Source organism: Palaemon carinicauda, chromosome 6 (assembly GCF_036898095.1).
Source record: "Palaemon carinicauda isolate YSFRI2023 chromosome 6, ASM3689809v2, whole genome shotgun sequence".
NCBI lineage: Eukaryota > Metazoa > Arthropoda > Malacostraca > Decapoda > Palaemonidae > Palaemon > Palaemon carinicauda.
The window spans coordinates 114,328,125-114,350,624 of record NC_090730.1 but is presented as its reverse complement, the minus strand read 5'-3'; the positions used below and the strand labels follow the sequence as shown (position 1 = coordinate 114,350,624).

At 34.7% G+C, this 22,500-nt stretch overlaps 1 protein-coding gene across 1 annotated transcript in view; it reads left to right on the top strand.

Moving 5' to 3' along the window:
• The window catches only part of LOC137642617 (hemicentin-1-like), a 287,924-nt gene that overhangs the window by 91,567 nt on the left and 173,857 nt on the right, over positions 1-22,500 (top strand). The window contains exons 31-39 of the mRNA XM_068375327.1: positions 1,500-1,608; positions 5,078-5,250; positions 8,885-9,047; positions 10,230-10,413; positions 11,293-11,435; positions 14,649-14,939; positions 15,559-15,698; positions 20,277-20,454; positions 21,630-21,811. Coding sequence (XP_068231428.1) covers positions 1,500-1,608; positions 5,078-5,250; positions 8,885-9,047; positions 10,230-10,413; positions 11,293-11,435; positions 14,649-14,939; positions 15,559-15,698; positions 20,277-20,454; positions 21,630-21,811 — 1,563 coding nt within the window. The remainder of the gene's footprint in view (positions 1-1,499; positions 1,609-5,077; positions 5,251-8,884; positions 9,048-10,229; positions 10,414-11,292; positions 11,436-14,648; positions 14,940-15,558; positions 15,699-20,276; positions 20,455-21,629; positions 21,812-22,500) is intronic.

The window sequence follows — 22,500 nt, the reverse complement described above, 5'->3', positions numbered from 1 at the left end:
TGGTGAACCAGAGAGAAAATTTGCTTTAACCCTAAAAAGAGCAGAGAGAAGCCAGTGTTGGGATATAGTAAACTATAAAAGGATCTATGTAAGCATATAAAAACGGAGAGGAGCCAGTATCAAAGTTTTTTCGAAAGCTTAATGAAAACAGAAGTGTTATTGCCAGTTAAGTTAGTGTACTGGAGTGATTTTTTTTCTTTTTTTTTACGGAGGGGCTAGGCTTGATTTATTCGTGTCTTAGGGAATGGACTTTTTAAAAACCTTAAAAGGGACAGGGGAGGTAATAAAGTATTTAGTGTCAAGTGATCCACTATGCTAGAGAAAGATAATTGCAAAAAACATTAAAATGGAGATCATCGTTTCTTTCAAAATCTAAATATGCAAAGGTCACCTTGTTGGTGATCCAGTTCACCATAAAATATTTAGTATTCCATCATTCTTTTCATTCATTGAAGGTAGAGAGTAGTCAGTGTTTGTTAGCTCAGTACATCAGAGTATGGTCTTTTTTTATTTTAAAGAAAATATTCAATGCTCGAAGACGTGGTCTTTTTGATAACCAAAAAACAGACATAAATTAGGTAAAGTGATTCAGTGTAGCAAAGTATGGACTTATTGCAAAACTGAAATGTAGAAAAGAACCAGTACTGAATAGCATTCCACAATAAATAGTTCAATCAAAATGATTATAAATAGACTTAGATTTTATATTATGATATATCTTATTTATTAATATTGCTTTCATAAATTACTCGTTCTGCATATTGCCTGACTTAAGTTTAAATCCTACTAACTTTCTGCTATCCATTATAAACCATTTAATCGCTATTGCTATAAAAGAGATTTGGCTTTCAAATTGTGATATATCTTACCTACCGATAACAGTTTCATCAATCCTGCATTGTTTATACTTTCTTCCTTTTGTTCTAGTGCTACTGACCTTAAGCCTTTCATGTTTACTTTATTTGTTAATATTACAAATTATTTCATTACTTTCTTACTTCATAACCTAATGGTTCATAATTTATATCACTTTTTTTAAAAAAGTATTAATATTAAAAAGTTATCTAATGTTAAGCCACATAATATAACAATGATTTTTAACTAGAAATATATGTTTAGTTCCATGTCTATAAGTTCAGCTCGCATCTATTCATTTCAGCCTGCTGTTTAGATCCTGAAGCACTTTTTTTTTCCTAGGCATCATATGTGTTCTTGAAAGATTATGAAAACATTATTCTAGAGAGGGAAAAGGGAGCATATATATATATATATATATATATATATATATATATATGTGTGTGTGTGTGTGTGTGTGTGTGTGTGTGTGTGTGTGTGTGTGTGCGCGCGTGCGTGTATTAATGTATGATGATATCAGATTTTAAGTATTAGGAAATTGATAACACCAGATATCATTGCTTGTTAGTTGTAATTCATCGTAGGCCTGCATTTACATGCATACTTAGATGAGTGAAAATTAATGAGATATTTACATTCCACAGGATGGATTATCCATTTTCTCCACCAAAGATCGGGCTGACATGACTCACATTGTGGTTGAGGACAGTGGCCAGACCCTTCATATTCTAGAGGCAACAGCAGATGATCAAGGTAAAGAAATGAATGATTAAGAATTAAGGGAAATTAGATAAAAAAAAGTTAAGTATAAAATATATCGAACTAGGATATGAAAGCATATGAAAAGAGGTTTAGGTTCACCTGCTGAATATAAAAGGAATTAGGATTCGATATTATGTTTTAAAGTATGTAATAATCCTGTCTGATATTAATTCCTAATATTATCTCTAATGATGAAGATAATGATGATGATGAACTTAAGGAATTGATTGATTGATTTGAGGTTTTCTGGTATGAAGGAAATTGTGCTTTCAATCGGAATACGTTAGAACATTTAACAATGTCGAACAGCTTGGTAGAGAGTCTCCCTCTTTTTAATCATGATCATTATCATTTTCTCCTACTTTTATCATCATCAGTAGTTTCCTCCTCCTCCTCTTCATCATCATCATCATCATCATCATCATCATTTTCCACATCCACTTCATCATTATCATCCTCCTCTTCATCATCATTTTCGTCTTCAGTGTGTATGAGATAAGTTATTGGATATCTCTTCTAACCTGAAATTTGGGAACATTTTATTTCAATATGCAAAACTCAAAAGTGTCCATCATTAGAATAAAAAAAAATATTTGAAGGATAAAGTAGTGGTTCGAGGGAGCAAGTATAATTTTCTCTTATTTTTACTTAATCTTAATTCTCTTCTAGAAGTGTTGGTTTATACTTTCTGATATGTTGTAGTTATTTCTAAGTTATAACTGTTGATAATACATCAATTTCTAATATTCAAAAGTTTTAGGACCAACTGATAGGTCACTAATATCTACATACCCCGTCCCTCTTTTTTAACTCATTTTCTTTTCTGATAATTCATCGTTATTTCTGCTGTATTGTTTGTTTGATACTTTAATGTCTTATTACACCTTTCCTCTATATCTTCAGTCAATCCAATTTTTTCTCACTAATCCTTAATAATCATTATTTTGATTATCTCCTCTTATGGGTATATTCTTCCTAACCTTTCCTGAGCATCTTTCTTGACTTTCTGTTTTCAGTTTTTTTTGGAAGCAAGAACTTGGCATTACCTTCCATTGACACTAACTTTCATTGTATTGGCTTTTATATCTTACAAAACATTTCTTACACCACACTAACAAATCTAGTAAGTTTATTTTTTATCATCTTTTTCATTGAATCGATAGCCCCATTTTTCTTTTCTTTTTTATTGCCTGGTTATTACTTTGTTTTACTTTTAACGTCCTTTTTTTCTACCCTTACATCTCGTTACACCTTTCTTCCTCTCCACCAGTCAATCATTAACATTTACACATTTTACCTCCAGCTTGTCTTGCATTTCAGTCCTCTGTGAATTTTACTTCAACTGGAAAAACCTATTTATAAGTTTCCATGACATGTTCCGATTTTTTTTTCGTCCTACGGTCCTCATCATACTTCTCCTCTTCACCCAATGGGTCGATTACAATCTTGTTATTATTTAATGAAATGTCAGGTGAACATATCTATATGTCTGTATAGTTTCTAAGACTTATTGATATGCTTCATGCGAAGTCCTATTCAACTACCTCGGGAACTTACCATTACAAAATACTTACATATATGTATTATTGGCCTTCTTCATTCCTATAGGGCTACTAACTAAAAAAATTGAAAAAAATACTCTGCGCACCCTAAGCTTGCGCCGAAGCCATACCCCTCTTGTGTAGTTTGTGCTAAAACCCAGAAATATAAAAGTATATAAGTTTATAAGTTTGTGATATAATGTTCCCATAAACATCAATGATGGTTAAACTGTGGTTAAAGTCGAGGCTGAATCTTGTTATCTAATTAACCATATTCCCCATTTTTCTTTTTTTTTATTTCTGTAGAACCCACAAGTAAATAGAAGCAAATGACACAACATTCTGCACCATAAATGAGGGAATATTGTTTGATAAGGCTGAGTAATGTCACATTCTTTACATAGCTGATATTCTGCTCAAAGAAACTGTCATGTAGACAGGATATAAAATACCTTTCTACCATATATAGATTATGCAAGCATACAGTAGATGTCTTTATAAGTATATTATTCCTAAGAAGATTCATTTCAACAGTAGACTCAGCAGAGAGACAGTTTTAGGAGGGGTGGGTAAGGTGATAATTATTCCATTAACTCATTTTGGATCTGCTGACTTATCACCTTTATGCCATTCATATTCATAGGCCTAGCACATGCTTGTATGTAATAATAACAAAATACTGTTAAGGTAATAACCGTAAATGGTTAAATCAGTAACTATATTTATTGTGTAAGCTACATCATTCATCCGTGTCCGACTCAGTGCTGTCACTGGTTCACTGGTACCAATGGAATCTATGTTTATCACAAAAATTGAAGTAAGATGGACATATGCAATGTCTTTCCGTATGTAGCCTACTCCTCTTCAACTCTTCTTCAGTCTCCCGCGGTTATTTTTTTATTACCATCCTGTTATATTTTCAATCATTTTCACTGTCTGATTATTATTTGAATTATTCCTTTTTATATATCCTTCTACCTGCACCCAAATAAATTTCATTGGGATAAATTGGCAATGAGACGGAGGGGGAGGGGGGGGGGGGGGTCAAAGTTCTTCATGACCATCATTACGAACAAAGACATCAATGGCATACATTTTTTTTGTCTTTGTGTTTAGTTACAAAATTATGCAATTGAAATTTCGTATAGGATGGATCTTAAGCAATGATGTGATCTAGCCATATTCACAGTAAAGTAAAATATGCAGTATAATTTTTAATATTACAGTCCTTTCAGAAGCATTCCTGGAGTAAAGGATTTGGGTATTTTTTTTCTTAGCATATGTTGATTCAGAATGCACATCGGGAATTCCTGATTCTGATAATGGTAAGGTGAATAGATATAACCAATGTCTAGTTTATCCAAGGTTTTAGAAGGGAAGAGATGCCCTGGGGCAGATTAGGACCCAGTATCCTAACTTTGACTATAAATTATTTGTTTACGATGAATCCTTGTGTTTCGCTAGTATTCCTTTCATCCCCATCCCCCATGCCTTAACTCACCACTGTGGTTTTCTATTATTGCTCATTTTGAAAATGAACATCTATCCCTAAAACTACTGACTTCAGAATAGCAATGAAGGTCAGAATTGTTAATAAAACGCCCCAGAACACAGGAAAATCATATTTCAAACTGGCCTGTCCGTAACTTGAACTGTAACCCCACGCCCCTTCATCACTACTCTTTTCAACATTCTATTTACTTTGCATTCGAATCTTTTTTACCCATGTCCTTCAATTTATTATTATTTACCTATAGCCTAGAATATTCCTTGTTATGATTTCCGTTTGTCGTAAGAACTTTCTTCCACATCATCACAGTTATTTTTTTTTATTTCAAATATCTTCCCTCATTCGTTTTCATTGTAAAACAATTTATATTTTAACAATTTAGCTTGATTCTTGATTATACTCCATCCAGGTATATACAGATGTGTGGCAACAAACGATGCTGGAGAGATAGACCTGCTTTTTCCGCTAGAGGTGCTTGTGGCTCCGCAGTTCAACCAGTATTTCCACCAACCCAATGTCATCCTGAACATTGGAGACGAACTGGATCTGGATTGTGAGGCTACTGGTGATCCGGAACCTCAGGTATGTCATAAGATTACTAAATAAAAAAACAAAAACTAAGTAAAAATAGGCATGTCTATCTATTTCATTCTTTACTTGTGTAATATGCTTCAAATTTTCCCTTTAACATTGCTAATCCATTTCTAATACTCGAATTTTTTCAAGGAATGAAAATATTTTCTCTATTTATAAAATTTACTTTATCCAGTGGTTTTTACAGGTTAGAGTCTGCTTTGTTATTCTCCTATCTTTTTGTAGAATTTCCTTCAAAAATTTTCCCTTTGAATTGTCATATCTGATCATGAATATGCATAGCCTTTTCATTCCTCTCGCGTATTATTTTTCTAGTATATTTTTCAGATTTTACTTTTGATTTCGATCTAGTTTATACTCCTTGCTGCTCTTAACGGACTATTTTTTTCATGCATATCTGATCTAATTGTCATATTTCTGAGAGTCGCTAATAGCATTTTCCAAGCACCTCTTATCTCCCTAAAAAATTTTCTTTTGGTTGTTCATTTCATATCCAATTTTACCACTTGTCGCTGATTTCTATATGCTGTTCTCCAAGTGTTTCCTTTCACCATTACCATTTTCCTTCTGTTGGTGATCGTTATATGCCATTTTCCATGTTATCTATTTTTCTAGAAAGAATTTCTAAAGTTGCTGATCTTCCTATGTCTTTTAATTGTGTCACCCATCTGTATAATTATATATCATTTTTTAAGCGTTGCTCATTAAATAAAAAAATTTGTAATCACTTATCCGTGAGGAAATAATTTCAGTCAAAGGTTATCTCCATGAGCCGTTTTTCCAATACCGCTTAAACTCACATCACATTTTTCTTTTATTGCTAATCCCCTTTGAACTTTTTTCACTGCCGTCACTTATTTCCACGTGAATTTTTTTCTTTTTTTTTCAGATATCAACAATACCCATAATATAATTTTTCTAGGTGTTGTATATCACCAAAGGTGATTTCACAAATGTTACTAGTCTCCATAAGGTAATTTCCTAGTTTTTCAAGTGTTCCAGATCCTCCATAATTATTCCAAATGACACTTGTCTCTTGTTGGCAATATTTTTTTTTTTTTTTTTTTTTTTTTTTTTTTTTTTTTTTTTTTTTTTTTTTTTTCAGGTATCAACAATATCTAAGCTGCATTACCATTTTTTCCGATGTGACCCTTTCTGTCGGTCTTTTATCTTGTGCTACTGATTTGCATATTGTCTTTTTTCGGAGGCCACTGTTCTTCATATAGCATTACTTTTTCCTCGTGTTGCCTATCATTATATGCCTTTTTCTGTGTATCACTGTTATTCATTTTCTCTACGTATCACTGATCTACTTATGACATTTTTTCAGGTGCTGCTGTTCTCTATAGGCCCTTTCCAGGTGTTTCTGATCTACAAATACCATCACTGACCTGAAAATTTCCTTTTCCAAATGTCTCTGTTCCCCATGTGTAATTGACAGGTGTTGCTATTCACCACATGCTCTTTTCTACATAATAATTATCTATGTATACCCTCATATAAGTGTTTTTGCACTTCATAAGCCATTTTTGAAGTGTTACGGAACTCTAAATGTCATTTTCCAGGTTTCCCAGCTCTCTATATAACGTTTTCCAGTTGTTACTGATCTCCATGTGCTATTTTCCAGGTATTATAGGTTCTCATATTCCCTTACCCTGGTGTTGCTGATTTGTATGAGTAATTTTTCAAACCGTTGCTGCTCGAGACATTCCCTTTTCCTAGTGTTATTGTTATTCATATGGCATTTTCCTGGTGTTGCTGATCACATTCATTTTCCAGGTGTTGCTGATCACATTCCCTTTTCCAAGTATCGCTGATCACATTCACTTTTCCAGGTGTTGATGATCACATTCCCTTTTCCGGGTGTTGCTGATCACATTGCCTTTTCCAAGTGTTGCTGCTCTCCATATGCTTTACTTCATGTGTTTCTCATCTCACAATGCCATTTTCAATGTGCCCTTGTTCTTCATATGCTCTTCCTTAGGTGACACTGAGCTCCATAAGCAATTTTTCCAAGTTTCTGCGTTCTCAATTGGCCGTTTTCAAGTGTACCTAACTTCATACATCATTTCCCCAGGTTTTACTCTTCTCCATATCCCATATTTTAGGTCTCTGATTACCACATACCATTTTTCAAAGTATTGCTGTTGTTACCCTTTCCCAATATTTTACGTATCTGTACTGCATATGCTATTCTTCCTGAACTGCTGCTCTCCAAAAGCTTTTTCCAAATGATACTAATCTGAATATGCTACCTTTTTTCCATTGACATTGTTATCCATATGCTCTTTACTATGTGCTAGTCGCCGTGTCTATTTTTTTCGTATATTATTTTTCTCCTGATGGCATTTCGTATGTTTTAGAAATCTGCATATGCTATTTTTCCAGGTGTGGCTGATCTTCATATGCCTTTTTCCAGGTGTCACAGATCTGCAGGCCCTCTTTTGAGGTGTCACTGCTCACCATGTAATTTTCCAGGTATTGTCTTTTGCATATTCCATATATTGAAAGTGCTACAGATCTGCAAATACCATTTTTCCAGTTTTTACCCTTTTGCAGGTATTATTATTATCCATATGCCTTTTTTCCAGGTGCTCTACTTCTTCAAATACCATTTTTCCTTTATTCACTGATGTATGGTTGTTCTCCTTAAGTTCTTTTCTAGGTGTTCCTGATCTATTACTGATCTACATATGCCACTTTTTCAGGTAACGTTATCCTCCATTTGACATTTTCCAGGTATTACAGAAATACAAATATCATATTTCCGGGTGGTCTTGCTATTTTCATTATGCCCTTTCTAGTTGTTACTGATCTCCGTATGCTAGTATCAATTTTGGAGGCGCATCATATGCCCCTCTTCCAGGTATTAACAATTGGATAATTGCATTTTACCTGGTGTTGCTGTTCTCAAATTTTCCTTTTTTTCAAGTCGCCCCCAATGGGCACTATTCCAGATGCTACTTATCTGTATATACTGTACCATTTTCCTAAGTGTCATTGTTCTCCCTATTCCCTCTTGCAGGTGTTACTGACCAACAGATGGAATTTTTACAGGTTTTGTTGTTCTCCAGACTCCCTTTACCAGATGTTACTGATCACCACATGAAATTTTCCAGGTTTCTTGATTGTTCTAATCTAATTTCTCCATGACTTCCTAATCTGCTCCACCAGATCTTTTCCAGGTGTTCCTGACCTACATATGCCTTTTCTGAAGAAATTTGCTGCGCTCCACATGTTCTTTTCCATATATCACTGATCTACAAATGTCATTTTTTAAGTGTTGCTCTCTTTCATATGGTCTTTTTTTTATATAGTAATACCGATATACAAATTTCATTAGTTTCCATATACCCATGCATTACTGATCTACATATGCTATTTTCCAAACATTCCTGTCTTCATATAGCCCTTTTCCGGATGCTACCAATCTGCTTAGGTTTTTTTTTTCTTTTTAATGTCTTCGTTCCCTAAAAGTGATTACTGATACCCATAAGCTATTTTTATTTTTTCAGACCACCTATTTCCATATGATATTTTGCTAATTTACCTTATTTTTAGACTCGCTTCATTCCCACAGTTTTCTGTTGCAATACCTTAACAAAATCTAAAATTTATTTAGGTAACATGGATTCTTGATGGACTACCAATGTATGCTCACGTGACACCTGGAGGCAAACGGGTGTACATTCCAGGGGTGAGGTTGAGTGATGCTGGCCATTACATGTGCAACGCCACAAACACGGCTGGAAGTACACACAGGAATTTCACCGTCACAGTACTAAGTAAGTGATAAGGCGTGGTCAGAAGGACAGTCTTTTTCACTGGAACACGTTAAATAAAGCTAATTATATAGGTTTATCAAAAGTCTCTCATGTCACTATGAACTAGACTCAGTTTTTTTTTAATGAGGCGCATTTACAACGATTCGCAGCGGTGCCCTTTTAGCTCGGAAAAGTTTCCTGCTATCTGATTGGTTAGAATTATCTTGTCTAACCAATCAGCGTTCAGGAATCTTTTCCGAGCGAAAAGGGCACCACTGCGAGTCGGTACAAATCGGCCTCACTAAAAAGAATTGGCTATAGTTGAATTATACCACTGCATTACATTTCGAGACACTGACCATGTTCGTCAAAAAAAAAAAAAATCACTTAAAAAAGAAGGAAAACTTGAACTAAACTAATTTGAAAAACTTGGACGGGGAAGACAGGTGGATGACGCCCCAAAAATTACAAAAGTGAAAGAAAAGCAATGTAGCAATTTGAAAAAGAACGTTACATAGAACTCATATATGGTGCTTACGTTACTAAATAAAACTGTACCATTTGATTAAGATCTGGAATAATATCGTTTCCGTGTTGAAACTACACATACGCACAAACACACCACACACACACACATATATATATATATATATATATATATATATATATATATATATATATATATATATACATACATATATATTTACATATATATTTACATATATATTTACATATATATATATATATATATATATATATATATATGTATATATATATATATATATATATATATATATATATATATATATATATGTATATATATATACATATATATATATATATATATATATATATATATATATATATATATATATGTGTGTGTGTGTGTGTGTGTGTGTAAGTGTATGTATTCACATTTGCACATATATATAAGCATAAATACAGCAAGCATTATATATATATATATATATATATATATATATATATATATATATATATATATATATAGATAGATAGATAGATAGAGAAGTATAGTTTAGAACCGATTTATGTCTATAAATGTATCATTGCGAAACACAGATTTGAAAATATATTGAATATTGATGTTATTATTGAAAGAGTCATCTAATCCTTTGTTTTCATAGTCGTAATTGTCTTAGTTGCATATTTTCTTACAAACGATTTATTAATAACTTTTCCCAGTGGCCCCAGTATTAGAAGAGAGTGGAAGAGGTGGGGGAGGAAGTGGGGGAGCATCGTCATCAGGTGGCAGCAGTGGAATGGTGGAGGCTGTGCAAGGTGGGGATGCCCAGCTCTGGTGCAGGACAACCGGTTCTCCGGAGCCTTCCGTCACATGGGCCAAAGATGAAAGAGATATCTCGACTATGTAAGTATCCAGATAGCTGCCATATTTTAGATAATTTCTAAATTTTATTTTATGTCGTTTAGAAAACCTTTTTTTAACAGCATATTGTAACCTTTATTATATACTCAATTTTTTTTAATGAGGCGCAATTGCACCGACTCGCAACGGTGCCCTTTTAGCTCGGAAAAGTTTCCTGCTATCTGATTGGTTAGAATCATCTTGTCCTACCAATCAGCGATCAGGAAACTTTTCCGAGCTAAATGGGCACCCCTGCGAGTCGGTGCAAATCTGCCTAACTATAAAGAATCAACTATAGTTCATTTGCAAAGACCTTACATTTTTCAATTATAATGACATTAGTCTCGAATTTGTTGTGGTCAAAACATTTGTATTTCCCATCTTGTGATTCTGATGTAAGGATACAATCAGCATCATTAGAATTTTGAAATTAAAAGCGAGGTCTCAAAAATATTTCTAGATTTTTTCCTGAATTCAGAGAGAGAGAGAGAGAGAGAGAGAGAGAGAGAGAGAGAGAGAGAGAGAGAGAGAGAGAGAGAGGTATCAGTTTTTACAAGATATTTTATCGACGAATAACATTAGAATCTATTTTCTCTTCAGAACACATAAAAAATTATTGCTGCGGATAGCTTCATATGGGAAATCCAAATTCCAATCTCTCTCTCTCTCTCTCTCTCTCTCTCTCTCTCTCTCTCTCTCTCTCTCTCTCTCTAATCAGTACTATGTATGCTTTCTCTCTCTCTCTCTCTCTCTCTCTCTCTCTCTCTCTCTCTCTCTCTCTCTCTCTCTCTCTCTCTCATCAGTACTATGTATGCTTTGAAATCATATTTACATTCAGAAAACCAAACTTGGGCCATTCCCATTTTAGCCATCGTTTTTCAGTGCTGAACTCGACCACAGCATAGAGGAAAACGGACAACTGCTGAAACTCCACGGCATCGATCATTCCAATTCTGGAATCTATCTTTGTAATGCTTCGAACAGCGAAGGATCTGTGACCAAGCAATTCAACTTTTCTGTTATGAGTGAGGACTTCCATATTTGTTCATTTTCCTTCCCTAGGTTGTTAGTTTTATGGTGAGATCTAGATTACAAAACTGACAATCTCTATAGTTTTTTATGCTGTTTTTATTTCTTCTCATGGGAAACCCGTGTTTTATTACTTTATCTGTTTATACATATGTAGCACATACTAGTATTTTTAAATCATGGCTCTTATCATTTCTAGCAAAGAGCATGATGAGTCTCGTCAGTTTCTTCTGTGCTATTGATTTGTAAAACACATTCCTTTGGCCAGTCTTTAACATTATAGTATGAGAAACTTCATATGCATTATGTTAGATTTTGTTATTTTATAAGTTCAAAGAATCAGTCGGAATAATCAGCTACCTGAAATTCTCTAACTTAGAGTTTTTTTACGTCTACAACTTGGATAGTTTTAAGAGTAATAATGACCGGACTCGAGGTGATAACAGTTATATAAGAAAAATCAAAATATTATTTTAGAAAAATATAATTTCATTACATATTTGAAGAGAATTTACACTTTTTGCAAAAAAATACCACAGTGAAAATAAAGCATTTTTTAAATGAGCTGAATAAAAAATCACACAATTCTACATATCGATCCACACTCGCCTGTTCAAAATCAAGAAACATCTCAAAAGTATTGTATTCAAATAAAGAAATACAAGCGACACTTTTGTGCTGCTACAGACAGAACACGGGTCCAAATTATTCAATTGGTTTCAATCAACAAAACTTGATTTCGTTAACTGTAAGTTATGTAAAAGTTTAGGCTTAGTAATTAGACCAAGTGAAATAACACTAACTACACAGAGTTTTTGGCACCATTTCTTTAAAGCAATTCAAACAATAAAAGGTACTATGCTTAGACAGTCATATTAACACTAGTATTATAACCAATATAAACTCAAAAATGGTAATAGTCTTAGACAGTTATATTAACATATGAGCAATTCAAACACAATAAAGTTAATTATTGAGATCAGAAATATACAACATTACAACATTAAGAGAGCATGAGAAAATAGAGGCATCAGTAGCCAAAGATTAAACTTAACTTTGGATATGTACTCCAAAGGATGTTCACTGTTAGAAAGGTGCGTCTGTAGAAAGCAAAACTTACCCTTTTGTACACCCCTTTGGGTACATATTTTATGGCTGTGTCACGTGATACATGACAAACCCTCGTTCCCAAAACGCTCTTGTAAGGACCTTTGTAATAACTTTATGTACACATAATCTTATATAATGTAAGAAGAATGATTCCTATTCACTTGATAAAAACACTTTCACAAAGAAACCCTTGCTTATTAAGTTATAACCTAATTTCGGTATCAAGACCCATCTTGAATGACGTCACTTCCTTTTTAGCCTCCATGTATGCATTATTTATTCCTGTTAGAACCTTCTAGATTTAATACATTTGCATTAGATTTTTCTCGCACCATACGCCCCATTAGATTTGATTGCTTGGTGTACATTCATTAGAAATCACAATTCTTTTACGTTATTCAATAGATATGACTGAAAAATTACATGACATTAACTTGATGATAATAAATATAGATACTACTATTACTGCTCATATCATCCTAACACATTATACATATTTCTCTAAATCTGATTAACTAGAATTTTTACCTAACCTTGATATTATGTAGGGGAAGGGACAAATAACCCCTTTCCTTTGATTTTTCGAGGGCAGCTGATTTATTAGCTTTCAAGTTGTAAGTTATTTTTTGTAAGTTAGCTAGAAAAGATTTTTTTTTTTTTTTTGGTGAATTGGTAATGCGACTCATGTAAATGAGTACCTGTATCCCAGCTGAATTCTGCTTTATTTCTTTACCTCATATACCTAAAGTTTTTTTAGTATTTATAGACAAAACTTCCGAGTGCATGTGCTGAAAACAATTATCCCTTTTCTAATTTGTATTTTGAATTTTGTATGATATAATCGTTTCTCTCTTAAAATTTCTATAGTCTTACAGAAACCCATATCTTGTCATGAAATTTGTATGTTTGGAAATGACTTTGTTGTCTTTTTAGACCACGTAAGTCATGAGGCCATTCTTTTAAACTTGAAAGTTAAGAGTCAGGGGATAATTTCCTAGTAGTCTTAGTTTTTTAAACAATATGTTGTAATTAGTAGATGTTTGGAGGAACCATAGTGATGGTTGTAATCTTTATGGTTCCTCAGTGTAACATACTCATTCTATTACTTTTAATAATATATACTCAGGGTATATGGACTTTAAAACAAGCTTCTTGTTGTTTATGCAAATTATGATACCCTTTTTGTAACAGTCCAATCTCTTAGGAACAGACCAGTGGTTGTTGAATCTCTTAATGAAGTTCTATCTAAAACCTGCGGTATGAAGTTATACTCTTACAAAACTCAAAGAATGAGCATTACTGGATTTAGTACACTGGTCCTCCCGTTACCAGACCTTTTCAATGACAATGCTTCTTTAACTTCATGCAACTCATTTTAACTTTTTGATGTCACTCTTAATTGCAAATTCACGTTTGAGGCACATATTTGGTCTGTCCTTTCGCCAACTTCACAAAATCAAGTCGAAATATAGCAAAAGGCTATTATGTTTAAATTATGTTAAATTCCTGGTCAGGATATCAGTCCCTGGCTCTATCGTTCAATTAGCTTGATGTGTATGCTGTGTAAGATTTTTCATAATGCATCCATATTATTTTACGTATTCTTTGTTCTTCTTAATAACACATTTTCATCAGATGTAGTGTATCAATCAGGTCACTTGGCTTGCTTTTCCTTTGTGAGGCTCAATACAACATTGTATTCTATTCCCTAGTTCATAATTATGTTTTTACTTAACATTTTTCTCCTTATTCGATGTGTTTCTTTTATTTCACTTTACTTATCCATACTGATCGGCTTTCTGTTTTCAGACCTTTAGGCTCATAGCATTCTGCTTTATAAACAAGTTCTGGAGATGCCAATATGATTCAGCCTAGTAATAAAAGAATTGTATTAAAGAATATAAAATATTTGCGTTTCAAAATGTGATGTCACTGCTATTCCTCATACCATTCCAATCTTAAATGCAGAACACATAAAACTATAATGGTTAAATATACATGGAATATATCTAAACTGACATTAAATGAGAAGCGCTATTAGAATTAAAGTACATTTTTGAAAAAAAAAAAAAATCTATCACTATTGCTTGCATCCACAGTACCGCCACGGATAATCGGATGGGGGAACAGCGAAGGTGACACGGTGAAAGAGATTTCAGTCATATCCGGCAAAAACGTCATTCTCTTCTGTCCAGTGGAAGGCAACCCGAAACCTTCTATAACTTGGCTCCGGGATGGACAAGCCCTTAGTGCCTACCCAAGAATCCATTTCACCTCACCCAACGAGCTCCTTCTTACCAATTCTCAAGTAGCAGATTCGGGCAATTATGCTTGTCTGGCTACGAATCGTGCTGGGGCTGACGAGAAGCAGTTTGAAGTCCAAGTGATTGGTAAGAAAACTATTATCTGTTTCCTTTTTTTACAAGAGCATGTGTAATGTACGGTATATATTCAAAAGTCAAGGGAGGATTGTGGCAGTGATTGGAGTGTCCTTCTCCTAGAAGAGCTGCTTACCATAGCTAAAGAGTCTCTTCTACCCATACCAAGAGGCAAGTAGCCACTGAACAATTACAGTGCAGTAGTTAACCCTTTCGGTGAAGAAGAATTCTTTGGTAATCCAAGTGTTGTCAGATGTATGATATATATGAAACTACGTGTTTGCGTAAGTCATTTTATTCTCAAATACTTATAGACAAACGTATTTAAAAGGAATAAATAAAACCTTACTATACTCACTTGGCATTTATCTCTTCAGATGGTTTAATATATATGTATTTATATTTATGTACATATATATATATATATATATATATATGTATATATATATATATATATATATATATATATATATATATATATATATATATATATATATATGTATATACATATATATATATATATATATATATATATATATATATATATATATATATATATGAGTGTGTGTGTATTTGTGTGTGTGTTCTCCAGCTCATTCACATAACTTTATTTCTGTTTGATTATAAATAGTTCCAGCAAAGATTAGCCGAGTGGGACAAGGTGGACGTGCCCCAGACACACCACCTTTCCAAGAAGTACTAGTGGACATGCCCTTCTCGCTTTACTGCCAAGTTGAGGGGTTTCCTCATCCTCACATAACCTGGACTAAGGTGAGATCATATTTTCAGCAAATTTAGAGAAAATAGGAAGAATTTATAGTTTTATTCAACTTATCGATACAGGATTCAATTCCAAGTATTATATGGAAGAAAGATGATTTTCCTTATATGGTAAATACTTTTTGCAAAGTAAACTGGGGATTATTTATATCAATTAGGTTATTTTTTCTGGCAACAGGATGGCGGAAGTACTTGAAATAATCCCATTGAGAACAATCAGGTATCCCCTCTAATCAATATAGTATAATTTCTTTCTTACTTCATTTTACTGTGTTTAATCTATTCCATCCTTGCTGAAGTTGTTTATACAAGAATTGAGATTGTTAAAATTATAAAGTATACTTAGTAACTATAAACCTTGTCATGGTGATATAACCACGAGAAGCGCATGACGTTGGCTTTTCTTAAAAATCCCTTCTGATAATACTCCTTAAAGCATACTCCCTCTTATTTTCTCACTTTCTCTCTCTCTTAATTTAACTAAGCACAGCAAAAGTCTGTATTACATCCCGCCTATGCTTTATTCTTAATATGAATCAAGGTACCAGTACCTGCAGCAATAACATATCTTTAACAATTGAACCTACATGAAACCGACAAAAGTAAGTCAATAATACAAAATACATCTCATCAACAACCTCTTTTTATGAATCCTCAGGTGTTGCCTGTGGCGGATTTCTTTAGAAAAAAATATTATTAATAGTAATTTTGCATCAGAAAAAATTTTCATAATTAAAGGAAATTGTAAAAGTATCTTTCAAAACTGATAAAACCAGTTTGGTTATATGAAAAGGAAATTTCAGAAGTTTCTTAGCTGGTTTTATAGAGCAGCTATGTCTTCATTTTTCTTTCATCACAAGGTTAAGTTAGAATAGTATTAAATCATATAAATGACAGAAGATGAACGATCTTTAACCAGCATATAATGGGATAATCTAACAAAAGTTTCAAAGTGTCACTCTTAATTGTAAACAAAGTTCATGAACATGTTCACGTAGCTTAGCATTACTACTAGATTTTGACTCACCAAGCTGTGACCAAAAACATTAAGTCCAGTATGATGGCTTTTATGAAGGAATCCAAAGTAAAGCCTGAAGTACCCATATGTAATTATCTTCAATGGGCTTAAACTAAATTGTTTCCTTTTTCTTTAATTTACTGACCATTTCTATTTTTTATGATTAACGTCCCTATAAGCCCTTATGTATATGCCTTGACCCTAAATAAAAGACCGCCATCCATAAAATACACTACTTTCTTGTAATGAAGGTTTAAAAAATGTTCCCATCAACCTTCATTTATCTATATACCAAGGCACTTCCACCAATTTTGGGGGGTATCCAACATAAAAAAACGGAGAAACAGGGGACTTTTGTTCTTTTTCGTTCATCCCAGCCTGAAGAGGGATACAGCTATAGGTTTGGTTGGTACTGCTACGGTGGCACACCCAACCCTGTCCCATTATTCACCACAAATGAAGCTTCATATGCTTAACACCCTGCTACTGCTACCTCAGGAGTCACCGAGGCAACCGGAGGAAGCAGCAGGGCCTATCAGAACTGCATCACAATTGCTCGCCATTAATTCTTATTTCCAGCATGCTCTTTTACCCTTCTCACATCTATCCTCCTATCATCTAAAGCTTTCTTCACATTATCCCGCCGACTAAACCTTGGCTTTCCTCGTGTACTTCTCCCGTCAACTCTTGCATTCATTACCTTCTTCAAGAGACAACAATTTTCCCTTCTCTCTATATAGATAAACCTCTTCGGCGCATTCATATCCACTTTAGGTGTTAATTCCTTTCTTACACCCATTCTCACGTCCACTGCTTCGTTCGTAACCCCATCTACTTGATAAACTATCAGCTATACTCCTCTGAGACTTAATCCTTAATACATTCAATTGCTGTCTCTTTCTTCCTTTCATTCTCCACATCTCCGACAAATAAATCACAGTTGGTAAAATCACTTCCTCATACAGAATTCTCTTTACATTGATTCTTAACCCTCCATTCTTTACCAGCCCCCTCCACCCCCATCACTGCTTTCAACACTATATCCTTCATTCACGCTCTGACATACATCTGCTTCCACTCCACCATTTACAGCAACAACAGACCCCAAATACTTAAAGTTACTGATCTACTTCTTCAAGTCACTCTCTATTCAACAGGATATTCAATCTAGCACAATCCTCTCTTCTCGTGCATCTCATAACCTTACTCTTACCCACATCAACTCTCGATGTCCTTCTCTCACGCACCCTCCCAAACTCTGTCACTAATCGACCAAGCTTCTCCTCCAAGTCTGCACCAATACAGTATGATCCGCAAACTGCTACTGATTCGTCTCCCACTCATGATCACTCTCATCTATCAATTTCAATCCTCGACCAAGCACTTGAGCATTCAACTCTATCACAACTCCATCAACAAATAATTTGAACAGCCATGGTGACATCATGCTTCCTTGTCTCAGCCCCACTCTCACTGGAAACTACTTTCTCACTTCCTATCCTATCCTAACATGTTTAACTGCATGTATGCATGTATATACACTCGTTACTGTTTGCAACAACCTTCCCCTAATTCCATATAACCCCATCACATTCCACATTGCTTCCCTATCAACTATATTATAAGCTTTCTCCAGATACATGAATGCAGCATACACCTCCTCATCTTTTGTTAATTATTGCTTGCATATCTGCGTAACTGTAAAAATCTGATCCATACATCCCCTACCTCTTCTAAAACCCCCTCGTACTTCTCAGATTACATCCTTTGTTTTATCCTTAATCCTATTAATTTACTCTCTACCATACACTTTTCCAACCGCATTCAACAAACTAATAACCCTTGAATTACAACACCTATACACATCTCCCTTACCTTTGTATTAGTGTAACAATACACAAAAACACCCACTCCACTGATACCATTGCAACATAAAATGTCAATTAAACAATCTCACCAACTATTCAAATATAATCAAATACTTTTCTTTAAACTTATCAGTCCTCACACATTCCATAGCAGGTGCTTTTCCTCCTCTTGTTTCAAGTAGTGCTCTCTTCACTTCCTCTCTTGTAATCTCTCTCATTCTCGTCACTGGCACCTCAACACCTGCAACAGGAATTATATCTGCCTCCCTATTAGTCTCAATATTCGACAACCTTTCAAAATATTCAGCGCACCCTTTCCTTACCTCCTGTCTGTTAAACAACCTTCCATTCTAATCGTTCACTGTTGCTTCATTTCTCTATCCTCCCTTCCTTACTTTCTTCACCTCTTTCCAAAATTTCTTATTCTCTTCATACGAATGACTGAATCCTTGACCTCACCTCCAGTCAGTCACCCTCTTTGCCTCAGTTACATTATGTTTTACTTCCACATTTTTCTCTCTGTATCTCTCATACTTCTCTGTACTATTACTCTGCAGTCAATCTTCAAATGCCCTCTTTTTCTCTTCCACTTTCATCTTTACTCCTTCACACCCCCATTCACTGCCCTTCCTCATGCTGCCTCCAACAATCCTCTTGCCACACACATCACTTGCAATCCAAATAAAATTTTCTTTTCACTAACTTCTACTCCTCTATATCACCAGTTTCTCTTACTTTCCTCTTGTCATATTCCATTTCTAACCTTTCTTGATATATACTTTATACCTCTGGTTTTTTCAATTCATTAACCTTAACTGCCTCCATTTTACATTCCCCCCACTTTATTTCTCCATTCTTTTCCTTCGGCTAATTTTCATTCAGCCATAATATTATCAGATATACCTTTAGCCACACCCCTAAACACGTGCACATCTTTCAATCATCCTAACATCCTTCTTGTTATCAATGCATAATCAATTAATGCCTTTTCTACAACTCTTCCGTTTGCCACTCTTACCCATGTATACTTGTCATCATCTTTCTTTTTGAAAAAAATCTGTAGCTTACCACCAGCTCTTGTTCAACACACATATCTACCAGTCTCTAATTTTCACCTGGTAAACCATTCTTCCTAATGGCACATCCTACCACTCCAGCACCCACTCTGGCATTTAAGTCACCCATCACAACTACATAATTCCTTCTATCCAGTCCTTCTACGCACCTAGTTAATTAATTCCAGAATTCATTCCGCTCTTCTTCCCTTTTCTAACAACCTGGCCTATATGCGCTTACAAAATCCCAATATTCCCTAACCCAACCTAACCCTTACCCACATTTACCTAGATGATACTTCCTTCCGTTCTACTACTTTATCTACCATGCATTCACTCAGCAATAAAGCTGCACCCTTTCTTGCTCTTCCTCTTTCAATCCCAGACACTACCTGTTACTTCACCAAACATCACTTCACCCTTCCATTTTACTTTACATTTTGCTCCCTTTGGTTTCTCATTTGAGGTTATCTTCTACTTTACCTTGCTCTACTTTCCATCTCTCATTTCACTACATATTCTTTGAGTGTGCATTTCGAGTCTCCAAATGCTGCTCAATGACCTTGACAAACTAATAATGTGGACTCTCTCTTTTTGTGAAGAAATTCTTTTCCATTTTTCTTCCCAGGATGAATCCCCTCTGCAAGGACTCTTGGGAACAGGTTTGGACGGACGAATGGAGGTTGGAGATGGTGGTCGTAGCCTTTTGGTATCGGGCGCTGTGGTGTCCGACTCTGGGACTTACACATGTCTGGCCGAGAATGAAGGTGGATCAGACTCTGTTGATTTCAATGTCACTGTTCTCGGTAAGATATCAGTTGTTATACCCATTTTCATTACTTTCATTATGACATCAAGGCTACTGTTGTGCATGGTAGTCAAACTGCCTAACATGCATCTCTTTTACACACCATATACACGTTTCCACGCCATCCCTCTTAGACTAGCTGTAGCCATAGTCAAATACTTCAATCGTCTCTGTCCATGACTAACATTCATCTTTGTTTGATTTACATTCGTAGGATATGTCAATTTTATTTTGAGAGATGATAAAACAATCATGGCGGCCGTAAGGAGAAAACGTGAAACAAAAATAAGGTCGATGACCAGACTCTTATTTCTGTAAAACCCTGTCAAGTCAAATGAATCAGGAAACTCAAGGGAAGACGGGAAGTTCTTTGACTGAGAACTTCAATCTCATCACCCTTGTGAGTTAAGGATAGGGGCTTTTGGGGAGCCTACAGGTCTGACTGCTGAGTCATCAGCAGCCATTGCCTGGCCCTCCCTGGTCTTAGCTTAAGTGGAGACGGGGCTTAGGAGCTGATCATATGTATATATGGTCAGTCTCTAGGGGAATGTCACTGTCCCGTGTCGCTGCCATTCATGAGCGGAATTTAAACTACTATTTTTGCCTTTTGATAACCATGCTAATATTACATTACCAGTAAAATGGATCACTGACATGCAACGAGCAAGTTACCAACTGCAAACCCTACTGGTATTTAGGAGTAAACTTGTAAACTACATATGAATGTTATTTATATAAAACAAACTAATACCATTTGTAAAGAATAGAAACGAAGGGTATAGACTGTAAAGAAATTATCTATCAATATATCACGATTATGTATAATAGTAGCCTACTATAGGTAAGCTATACAGTAAATATCAGGACTTGCCCATCCCTCTCCCCACTTATAATGGTATGCCTGTCAGGGGTAATTACTCACTGAAATTACTACCATTAGCATCGCAGCACTCTAAGATATGGGGTGCTATTGTAGTGCAAAATTTTAATTGGTATCTTTAATACCAGATTTATATCCTCTCTTAATCCCCTCTCGTTGTGGGGTGTCTGCCTCAATTTTCCTTTTCCTAAGTGTCATTTCATTTTTAAGGAAGACTACAAAATATATTACAGTAGAATACAACAGAAATTGGTTGTTTTATGATATCCCTATTTACTCTCTTTCATTTGTAGTGCCTCCGAAGATTCTTCAAGACACGGAGACATTCCACTCAAGCCTAGAGGGTGAGAATGTTACACTGAGGTGTGAAGTGGAGGGTGACCCACCACCAGCCATCGTGTGGTTACTGGATGGCCTAGACTTGCAAAATTTAGGGTTACCCGGTCTGACAGTTGAAATGCAAGAGACTCACGTGGTAAGACAATTAAGAAATATATTTTTTGTTTAAAGAGTTCCTGTTTTAATCTTGACTTTTTTATTCACATTAATGTAGATTATTCATCTACGCTCATTTTGTGTAGTTATGGTGTATTTTATAGATATAAAAGGCTCGAAAAATATAAGATGCAAATTTTATATTGCAGTCCAGAGTTGATAAAGTGAGTATTTTGAAGATATGTCCAATGCATAGGATAAGCAGAATATGGAATTCATTGGGGAAAGACTTGAAAGGGTTAGTGAAAAGCCGAAAGGGGACCTTGTGAAGTTTACTGTTAGAGATATAAGAAAGAAAAGTGGGAGATTAAAAAAAGGAATGACACTAGTAGTTGATTAAGTTGCAGGTGAGATGTTGCATTTCATTAGTAGTATTATGTTATATAATGTATATACAAAAATGTAAAATATAATTTGTTAAGGAATATTTCTTTATAAAAGGAAAAAATGTATGTTAAGAAAATGTAATTGTATTTTCATAATAAAAGATAAAAAAATGACAGTAGTAAGGTGTCTTCAGAAGACTATATAGAGACTTCGAGTTGTTTTTGAAGCTAACGAGAGATTATCACAGTAACTCTCCTTTATGGAAGTGAAGTGGGAATTCTGATTGCGAGTGAAAGAATAAAGTTTGTTAACAAGAAATAATTACGTAGTATACATGGTGTA